This window comes from Electrona antarctica (genome assembly GCF_951216825.1).
Source record: "Electrona antarctica genome assembly, chromosome: 22".
In the NCBI taxonomy this organism is placed as follows: domain Eukaryota; kingdom Metazoa; phylum Chordata; class Actinopteri; order Myctophiformes; family Myctophidae; genus Electrona; species Electrona antarctica.
The window spans coordinates 14,974,370-14,985,382 of record NC_136805.1 but is presented as its reverse complement, the minus strand read 5'-3'; the positions used below and the strand labels follow the sequence as shown (position 1 = coordinate 14,985,382).

At 42.0% G+C, this 11,013-nt stretch overlaps 2 protein-coding genes across 2 annotated transcripts; one reads left to right on the top strand and one right to left on the bottom strand.

Moving 5' to 3' along the window:
• The first annotated feature begins 29 nt into the window (after nt 1-29).
• Nucleotides 30-2,497, top strand: pagr1 (PAXIP1 associated glutamate-rich protein 1). The gene is made up of 5 exons (XM_079492908.1): nt 30-448; nt 693-851; nt 964-1,291; nt 1,386-1,468; nt 1,923-2,497. The coding sequence occupies exons 2-5, from the start codon at nt 710-712 to the stop codon at nt 2,156-2,158; spliced, it is 789 nt and encodes a 262-aa protein (XP_079349034.1). The 5' UTR covers nt 30-448; nt 693-709; the 3' UTR covers nt 2,159-2,497.
• Nucleotides 2,498-2,774: 277 nt separating this feature from the next.
• tlcd3bb (TLC domain containing 3Bb) lies at nt 2,775-9,212 on the bottom strand. The gene is made up of 7 exons (XM_079492907.1): nt 8,506-9,212; nt 7,269-7,468; nt 7,083-7,166; nt 6,632-6,857; nt 6,280-6,375; nt 5,239-5,348; nt 2,775-5,036 (listed from the first exon to the last, which is right to left on the bottom strand). Exons 2-7 carry the CDS (start codon nt 7,391-7,393, stop codon nt 4,769-4,771), a joined length of 909 nt encoding a protein of 302 aa, XP_079349033.1. The 5' UTR covers nt 7,394-7,468; nt 8,506-9,212; the 3' UTR covers nt 2,775-4,768.
• Nucleotides 9,213-11,013: the final 1,801 nt, after the last annotated feature.

Below are 11,013 nucleotides of genomic sequence, written 5' to 3'. Positions count from 1 at the left end.
CTGCGGAAAACCTGGTGTTGACGCGAGATTATTTGAACGCTGAAGGACAATGTTGATCTTTTAAAAGCGTAAACCTTATTTACACGTACATTCAAATGTATTGTACATTTACAGGTGTTTTTGCTCGTCCTCCGCTCTGATTTGCATACTGCGCATGCGCAGGAAGAACACAGATTTCCATCTACTGTGAACTGGCTGCGGCCACTCATTTGTTTCGACGCTCGACCATCCTTGTGTTTAACAATCCGTGGAAATGAACGTCGTCGTAATCCAGTCACAACACCAGGCGGTTCTTCTTCAATCCAAAATGGCGCTATGTTTACGTCTCTGTATAATGTTATTTTAGCATTTATAACGAGTCTTATGGGGAACTTTGGTGGTTTTATTCAGAGCAAAATAATAATAGATTTGCAGCAGCATTGATCTGCGACAGCAAACTGGACATTAGGTAAAGTCAAGATCACCGTAGACAACAATGTTTGGGTCAATGTGTTGTATGCAAACAACCATGGCCTAATGTTTCTGCTATGTAGTTAGCTTAATGCTGCAAAATACTAAACTAACACTCACTACCCTGTACTGTTTATACTGATGTCAGTAACACATCATATATTTAGCGTTTTTTCATGAATATCTATTATCTCTGTGTTGCCATATTAATATGCTTTTCCAATATTTTGTATTTTTAACAGACTTGTGGCGAGGAGAGATGCAGGCTGAGGCTACAGACGCCTCATTAAGGGAGGACATAGAGGCTCTTGGTTTGAGGGACACAGACAAGATGACAGGAAGACAAGAGGACAACACAGGGGACACTGAAACACAAGAGGAGACACCATCTAAAGGGAAAGGTAACAACAACCTTACTTGTATGTATTCGGGTTTATGCCAGTCATTCTTAAAGTTAATGCTTATGCATTTATCTGAATAAAAACAGAGCTGAATGTGATTTTCTTTTATCAGATGAGGACAGAAATGCGGTGGAGGGAGAGGCACGTGAGGAGAAGAAACAAGCAGACACACAAGTAGTTGGAGAAGGGAAGCAGGTCGAAGTTGAGGACGGTGACTGGGAGCTTGCTTACAGTGATGAGGAAATGGAGGATCCCAAAAATTGGATGCCACCTCCTGCTGAGATTAAAAGACTGTATGATCTCCTTGCTAAAGGGGAAGTGCTGGAATTGAACTTTGTGCCCCTTCCCAGGAGGCCTCCCACTCCAGAGCACACTCCCTCACCAGAAAGAGAGGAAGGGGAAGAGGCAACGAAAGAACGGGACAGGGAGGAAGAACGAAAGTGAGAATTATTTACATTTGTTCTGCTGAAGACCTCCAAGCTGTATTTCAAAAGGAATGAGTATGAATATTGAAAAATGTTTTTTTTCTTTCAGGCCCCTGGCTCCCACAGAGTTTGACTTTAGTGAGGAGCAAACCACTCCGAAGAATGCTTTCATCAACAGACGTAGAACGCCAGGTACGACAAGAAATCTGTACAAATGTAACAAATACATTGCAATAATTGATTTGACATGTATAAGAACCTTAAATAACTGATGAGCATTTCAGTTAATAGTCTGTGGTAACTGATGAGCATTTCAGTTAATGGTTCTATCAAATATTTACAGTGCAATCCATATTGACATGTCACTTTCTGTGTTACAATTGCCATAATGCATTTTCTGAGCAAGCCATAATTATTACCTAGGTTAGTAGGATTGAAGCTCTGATCTCCTCAGATTTTATTCCAGTGATGTCACATTAGAGACATGCATAATATGTATGGTATGGCTGTTAATGAAGATGAATCATTACCATAAATGCATAGGATACTGTGGAAAATTGCAATAAATGCATGAGCTATAGCCCTCTAATCGTGGGAATAATAATGGTGTTATTGTTGGTGGTAAACTATTTATTTCCTGTCCCAGGATCTTCAGCTCGATCCTCAGTGAAACGGGAAGCCCGTCTGGACAAGGTGCTGTCGGACATGAAGCGCCACCGAAAGATGGAGCAGCACATTCTGCGCACAGGGCGAGATCTCTTCAAGAGTGACAAAAGGCTGGAAGAAGCCCTGTCTCCCAACAGCCAGAAAGAGCGCGAGAAGGAAAGGGAGCGAGACAGCAACCCCAATACCATCTTCTCTCCAAGGCAAAGGAGATACTGAAGGCTTGTAAGACACCGTTTCTGTAAACCTGTGTAACGACCTAATGGGGGTGCGTTGTGGCTCAGCCAGCCAATGCACTGACTTTGTGCGTCACAAGGACCCGAGGAAGAATCCAACTCCTGTCATGTCTCCCCTAGGTTTCTTGTCCCCTTTACAGTATTTCTCATTCTAAAAGCTTAAAAATGCCCCAAAAACTATCTTAATAGAAAAGGACTTCAGCCAGAAGGAATTAAGGCCAAGAGAGCTTTCCCAGGCTCCCGCTAAAACTTGAATTTTATATTTGATGGACTTGTCTTTTTTATGTTTTATAAGATGTTAATAAACATTTTACTCATGTGATTTACTGGTTTTCCCACATGTGAAAATGTTACTCACTCCCACTATCAAAAGTGGCCAGTAAATCAAATTCTCATTGAATACTTTTCTTCCAGATGTATACCTAGTTTGTGCTTGATTGTGGCTTGTTGCTCCCTCTGGTGGTTCATGTTGCTTTGGCATTAATTGCAGAAACTACTCAGTATAAACACAATCTGGGAACCCATCATCAAAAAGTGCTGAACCTGTTTGAGATTAGCATAAAACTGGAACTTCAAAGAAAATGGAGTTAAGACCCGACTTCAACTTCAGGACAGAGTATATTTTGGCTGAATGAGTGACAATACAGCCTTCATGAGGATCAGAAGCATATAGTAGAATATGTATGCATAAATATGCATTCAAAACCACAAATAAAACCAAATAAATAAATAAATACAAATAAATAACGAGCATTTTGTGGAATATACAGTACATCAGTTGAAATACTTTAGTATTGGCAAGAAGCAATAACCTATTTTCATGGTGGAACAGAAAGTAGATTCGATTCAAGAACATGCCCGTTGTTGCCCATTGTTGGGCATGCCCATCTTGGTTTCCTCTGAACTTTGATTTTCATAAAATTTCCAGATAAGTGTAGCTGCTTAAACACTTGTGCCCCATTTTCATATTATTGAGAATTGTCATATGGAGGTGGGAGAAGAAGCTTTGACAATTAAATAATAGGGCTTAATTAAATAAGAGCCAGGTCACCCAACTAGTTTAGGTTACATTTAACCATTGGCTCAGGGTGTGGTACAATCCGAACAATGTAAATGGCTCAATGGTTGATACAACTCATACACACAACAGTCATTAGAAAAAGACAAACATTTTAAAGAAACACACGGCAAGCACACACAAACGCGCACTCACACACACAAATAAGTTGCCCTGGACAGGTGACTCCAAAGTCAACCTCAAGTGAATGCTGCCAATGCCATACAAGTACTGTTCAGTATTTCCCTTCCAATTGCAACACCAACTACCTCTTGATTCATGTAATTAGCAGCGGCTGCATGACCGCAAAAAAAGAGAAAAAACTACATGTCCCTTGTTGTGTAGCTTAAATTACTCAAACCTCATGGACCCCTTACTGAACTGTTCAAGCCAAGTGGATAGCTATTTAGAGGTAACAGTGACACCAACACAGAACCTACAATACACAGAAGTTCGTTTTAAAGTGACATTGCTATCTTTCATTACATTTTATGCAAAATGCTAAACACCTGTCATTGCAAATCACTATTGTGACACCAGTACATGGAATAAAGTCATGTCTATATTGTATCAAACACTACAGCTGGGGGGTGGTTTGTGTACATTAAGCTGAGTTATGACTGTAAAACCCTGTCATTAAATGACAAACGGCTATAATTCTTGTACTACAGTGGAAAATGGAATACAAAAATTCTAGATGCAGAAATTCTTGACCCGATAAAAAGAAATCCAACATTAAACTCACAGAAAGGAAATGGTGACAGCAATTTTACATAGACTATCTACACGTCACATTGTCTGACCAAGGAAAGCTTTCTTCTCTCACATTGAGAAATGAATGAAAAGAAATGGCAAATAATTGAGAAAAGGGATAAGGCAGCATAATACAGTCTTATGACATCACCTCCCTTCTAAAGATGAGTCAGTCTGCGGGTTGGTTACATTTTGTTAGAGTGGCAGTGACAACATAGAGGATACAGGTAATAACACTAACAATTCAAAATACTGTTTAGCTGGGATGTTGTTGCTTCTTGTTACTAAGCTGAATTAGGCCATCTATCTACAGCAAATGTACTAACACACAATATAATACATTCCTATTTCCTGTGCTGCCCTAGTGTTGAGGCAGACCGGATTGAATTTGATCTATATAAGGAAAATTGATGCCTTTCACTTGCTATACTCCCAGGCAAATTGCTCTCAATTCAGTGCATGTTTTCTATCTATCACAGTGCCCGATGACATCCATGTGTGCTTGAATGTGCTAAATGTTCCATTTGTTTCCAAGACACAGCAAAAGCTGAAGCCAAATAATGCCATTCCCCAAATCCTTTGGCTGTTGGGTTATGGCCACAGTGACTTCCAACACAATTTGAGGCATATTCTCATATCTTTGTACTGCTTATTGTGTCCAGTCTCACCATTCTTTTGTACCTTCCATTCCTTTACAAGCTCATGGGTACATTCTCCCTCCCTCTTCCTTTCTCACTCTCTTGTTCCGTTCCACAAGTGACCCTCCTCTCCCTTTCACACACCTCAGTGAGTGGCCGACTCAGGCTCTGTGGAACGACTGCTGTAGCCGTTAACAGGCTGTGGCAGTGCATGGCTGCCTGTCTGGTCCTCTTTTGCAGCTGCCGATGTTACTGGCGGTCGCCGTGAGCGAGAGGTGCCCCTAAAGAGCCTCATGGCGCCCCTGAAGATGAGGGAGAACCAATAGACCTGGGGGGCCATAAGCAGAGCAGCGCCGAGGTTAACCGGCCAGGGCACGGACAGTGGAACCATGTGAAACGGAATTGAGGCGTACCTGTACGGAAAAAAACATGTACAACAGACTTGTGATCTATTTGGGTAAAATGTAACTGCTAAATAACATAGTCATGAGGGATTACAATTAAAATATTAAAACATATCTTCTGAATTTCAGTAGCCCGAATCATTGTGTATCTCACCCAAGCTCAGCAAGAAAATGGAGCGTGGGAGAAACAGAGATAGACAGAAAGACATACCTGCCATAGGCGTAGTAGAGGTAAGGGAAGAGAAGTACTCGACAGATGAAAAAAGTGATCAGCATAAGAGCCCCATTCACTTTGTGCAGGAGAGTGTGTTGCTGTTTATACTGAGAGGAAGGGAAAAAGAGGAGGTCGAGATAGATGAAGAGAAGAAAAACAAAAAAAAAGCAAGCGGTAACAGGTTGGCGAAAGCTAAAAGTGTTAATCCAGCACCGAAGTTGCATGAACAATACAAGTGGATATAAGACGGCCATGTATGTCATGCTTCTCTCTGGATTCTGTCCACTTTGGTTGAAATCTACGCAAGGCTGCAGAGAGGGCGACAATGGACCAATTGCTTTAGGCATTCTTCTAATTTGTTTAAACCAGCTCACACTACGCTGTTATCTGGGACAGCCAGCTTGCCTCAATGAGATAACACTGAGTGGATGCTTGCATAGGTTCACACAGAGGTTTTCCGCTCAACCATTCACCCACAATGTACCCCACCAACAAATAACCCCCTTGTTTTACTCTTTGAGGTCACAGCTTCAAGACAAGTGCTGATTATCAAATGGCCACATGCACAGAAGTGAGGGAGGGGAAGGGAAGAGGAGCGGGGATACAGGCTGAGGGAGGAGGGGAGAGGATATAGGCCGTTATTGTATCCCTGTTAAAGCCAGTGTAAATACTGGTGGCTATATTCAGAGGCCAACAGCTGTGAGAGCCTTAGATTGGGGGCATAGAAAGCACTCAAAGCATATATACATATCAACTCTGCTTTTAAACACATATGGAGTACAGCAGCTCATACGTGTATTCAAGCAAACTGCGATGTACCGTAGACGAGGAGATGCATCACGCCGTTTTGTTCATGTGAGGGATACACGACACGCAGTCAGCATGAGCCAGTGCAAGTGACAAGCTACATGCGAGGAATGGCCATAAATGTATTCAGTTAAACAAAATGGAAAAGGAGTAAAGAATGCAAGAGAGATTTAATATGACAAAGACACACACACAACAAAATTTCCTTTGAGGCACAACAAAGACAGTTACCTGGATAAGTATTTTTCCCAAGCAGACAGACGGAGTGCTGAGTTCAGCCATAAACAAAATGCCTTGGAAATAGTCACCCTTTCCCTGCCGCCAGAACTAGGGAAAGACAAAGGGAAAGACTGTCATTGTACTAGTCCTGTTTGCGTCCATCTAATACATTACGTAGCAAAATCCCCAGTGTAAATTTAGATCTGAGAGTGCAAATGTAACCAAATGGACCCCGTATAATTCTAGTCCATTAGATACGTCCAATATTATATGCAATAATAAGCAATATTATAATTTTCTTCATACCAAATCAAATCTCTACCCATGAGTGCTCACTGCTGGGCTAGCTATTGGTGATAGTTACCACGGAGACGGGGAAGCATACGGCAACCATGACAACGTGGTGCAGCACCATAAGGAATTCACGGCGCAAGTAGCTGGTAAGTGCAGAGCTCATGTGCTGGGGGGCTGCTGTAGCTTCTTCGTGTCCCTTGACCCGCAGCTTGTACCAGTAGCACATGAACATGGCATAGGTGTCATATACGAAGTAGGGAACAGCAAACAGGATGTAGGCGCTGGTCAACCAATGCCTGGGTAGCGAGAAATACAGTATAATGCCGGATTTATACTTCACTGTACAGTGGATGTTGCAAGCTTGTGTGATATACTATAGAGTGTTTCGTGTCTACCAGATACGACACTTGTAGATCAACAAGTTGAGCTTGTGACATCACTGTACGACGGACTATACATTAAGTAGGTGTCCGAGTATTCAAACTGAATCAATAACAATGCATATGCATTTTTGGACTTACTGGTCCTCGATGATGTCATCGCAGGAAGAAGCAATGACGTAACCGGCCGAAGAAGCCAGGACTGCCTGAACTGAAGACACCAACCTAAGAAAAGACAAGTTAAATCACAACAGTGTTTTTCTCAGTACATGATGATGCATTTAAGTGATGAGATATTAGCCTATGTTGTGACAGGGAATGTCTCACCTGGCAGATACAATGACCGCATCGCCCTCGCTCCACCTCAGCGCAGGGATGTATTTGAGACATTGTTTCGACAGCAGGAAAAGGCCTGGAAAGAACACAGACCCAGCAGCTAGGATGGTCAACATGGTCCCTAGCTATCTGTCTGGGAGGTACGTTCAGGAGACAATCTGGTCCTTGAGGTCTGGTGCTCTTTCCGCCCTCTGAAAAATACAAAGCATCCACAAGTGAGATCACACTTCACACAACTTCAGCTCAATCATTTGTGAATCTGACCTGCATTCATTCCAATCTACATAAATGTATTGCAATTTTCCCTTAAGTAAATTCCAGAGCCATCTCTAGACACAAGATGAAGTCAGGACACTGAACCCCTAATTGCTCCCGATGAGCAGGTTGGTGCCTTGCATGGTTTCTTCTGCCATGGGTGTATGAATATGCGTGTGAATGGGTACATGTAATGCACAATCATTGTAAAGGGCCTTGTGCTATGTAAATACACCATTTACCATTAAAAAGAGGGCATTTGTTAGGCTTGCAATGACAATGGTGGTGGTCAGGCGAAGTGTGCCTGCGATCCCGAGGCTGGGGTTATTAAATTATATTTTAGCAGCTTTCCTCAACCTTTACTGGATAAGACTGTCACCCTGCGGTGCTAGGTCATAATGACATCAATATGTATTCCTATTATGGATTAAGAAGTTCCATATAACGCCACCAATAACTTCAATACGGGCCAATTAAGGAGCAAGACGGAGAAAAGTTTTAACATTTTCTCTGGACAGAACACACACACACACAGAGAAATCCCAACCAAGGGAAAGACAACAAAATGATATGTTCAACTGCAAAAACGTGCTTTTTGTTGTTGTAATGGCTGGCAATACATTGTTGTTAAAATGATCCATTGTCTGTAAATGGACAGAACACAATCCAGGTGTTAAGTATAGTTAACCCATTAACGGGCTAAAGGAGCCCAGCAGCTAGAGAGAGCTTGTCAAATTGTGGCGAGAGAAGTTTGCTAGCTGATCTCGCCCGGTGTTGCGTGACCATTAGGTTTGTTTTCGTTTCTCTTCCCCACACACCGTACGTATTATTATGTGTGCGACCGATAGCCGCTAAGCTAACTAGCCGGTTGACGCTAGTTAGCTTCCTAGCTGGCTAGGCTAGGCTAACTGGTAGCACACACACACACACAGCAAAAGGTTAAAATTAATGAAACGTCTCCGGCAACATTTACATATTGGTGCTGCAGTGTCCAGTCCCGTCAGCGGCCCGTTGAAGCCCGTGTCCTGCAGAGAGCGATCAGCAGCGTTAAAGACGTCCCGGGGGTCTTCGTCTTCGCCTCGATGATCGGCATGTTTGTGTGGCTGCCACACTGTCTGAACCTCCAGTAACAGCAAGCTAAGCTAACGCCAAGCTAAACTAGCTTGCTTGCAACAACTTGGATCGAAGTGTGTAGCGAGAGTGCACCGATCGAGGAGGACACCTCCGCCGCTAGCCGTTTATGATTTTACCTCCACTGTTTCGGCATTTAGCCTGCGGGCCAGCTCGGTATACCAATGTAACTGGCGCCAGTGAGTCTCTCACCGGAGTCTCACACCATCCGAAACGCTGACAAAACCACTAGACCAGTTTCAATCCAGATGTTGATGCACTCGTTATATCATAACATGTCACTCCATGACATGACATGACAGCCTCAGCCTCCCTCTGCCAGGGAGGATGCAACGACGTTATTGTAGTGAGTGACCACATAGGGGGCTGCTGCTGCCTACTAGGTCCTACACATGAATATGACAACTGGGTTATGAACTGGGCAATTAATACGTGTAACATTATTGTACTGACCCCAGGCCACTGAGGCCAGGGCTGATGAACACACACTGCTCATTAACATGTTATTGTACTAGTGCCATGGCCCCAGGGGGTGGATTCAGACAGTATTAGTGCAGACCAGATAGCACACACTGCAATTAAGTTACTGCTATTATGTGTTATTGTGTTATTGTACTGACTGCCTGGCTGGGCTGGTTCCTAGTTGATGTATTGTAAAGTTTGTGTATGTTTTTGTTATGCAGCAAAATACAGGCAATGCACGTTTAGCCTACTGCGTGCAAGTAACATAAAGGAACGGCACCTGCAATTTTAATTTAGGCATGATCCAAAATGCATTGAGTTAAAAGGATTGGGCTGGATTTTTCATCCAAAAAGATTTTTTACATTCAATGAATAATGATAGTAGCCTAATGTATTGCTTGCATTATAGGCATTAAACTCGACCAGCCACTTGTTGTCAATATTAAGTAGCTAGCGTGCGCACGTGATATTGTTGGAATATGGAGCCAAGAAGAACATAGAAACGTTCGTATCAGGTTGCCAATTTGACCTTTATATGGGTCAGTAACAGTCTAACAGATGATGTATGAAACATTCACATTACAGACTATCATATTCCCTGCGGGCGTGTATGCTGTCCTGCCAATCAGAAACCTGCTCCTATATCTGAGTCTTCCTTTGTGCTAATTTAGTTTGAAAACACCCCATACTACGTGTTTAAAACAAAATTAAATGAATCTAACATTAAATTAATTGTCCCTTTTGGTCAGATTTGCATTTATTATTATTATTATGCTACTTCTACATTTCCCTTCTGGGTTTACCATCATGATCGAGTTAGGTGAATAAATCCATTGTGTAATTTAGTGACCTTGATTTGACAGACAGGGTCTTCAATTCATACAGGCCAGACTAGGCTATATTCAATTATTTATTCATTACAAATGCATGTATTTCTTGTAGTGATGGATTTTGAAGACGTTTTCTTTTAGGAGTAGGCCTATAGTGGGCAAGTACACACATGTAGGTTATATGACGTTTTTACAGAAGGCCCATGGGCTATATGCATGTCCCCTTGTTTTATACAATGGTTTTATGATCGGGTTTTCCTTTATTGACATTATATATAGGCCTACATCTAGCCCATAATGAAATTCTTATTAACTTTGAGTTAGCCTGCCCTACATGCATATCTTTATAACCGAAATAAACATGAAATACTAAAATAATAGATGTGCAAGTATGTGCTTTGTGGTTCTGTCTACGAGACAGAACCACAGCCTACACTTGGCTAAAACATGAATGAAATATAGGCTACCTATTATGGTGGCTGAGGGTTTGTTTCACACACATTTTTAAAGATAATTCTCTAGCCAATGTCCCAATGTTGCATTATTGGTCTGTGGGACACCTTCAATACCATGGACAGCAACCCTACTTTGACAGCATGCACCTTTTGTACCATGGACAGTACCCATTCTTTCAGAGCTATTGTCTTCTTTGCAACAGATACTTTAACACAATGCTAAACACTGGAATCAAAGCAATAAGGAGGTGTGTGCCTATTATTATCCTGTGTTACGTGGCACTGACACTTTATTGCTGGGTGAGCTTGTAGATCATTTCTTGTGAAAATATATGGTGTAGAATATTCTGTAGAAGGAAACAAGATCAGACCAAGTGCAGGGCAAATGGTTAACATCACGCCAAGGAAAACCCAACAATGTCATTATGAGATATTTGCACATTTACTGCCACTACCTGTGAATATTGTGCCCCAAGAATAAGGCAGGGTAGGCTGTTGCATTAATTAATAACTTCATTTAAGAATTATTCAAAAATTAACTTTCAAAACTTTTCAGAAAACAGATGATCTACAAGCTCACAACACATCACATGTTGTGAGCCT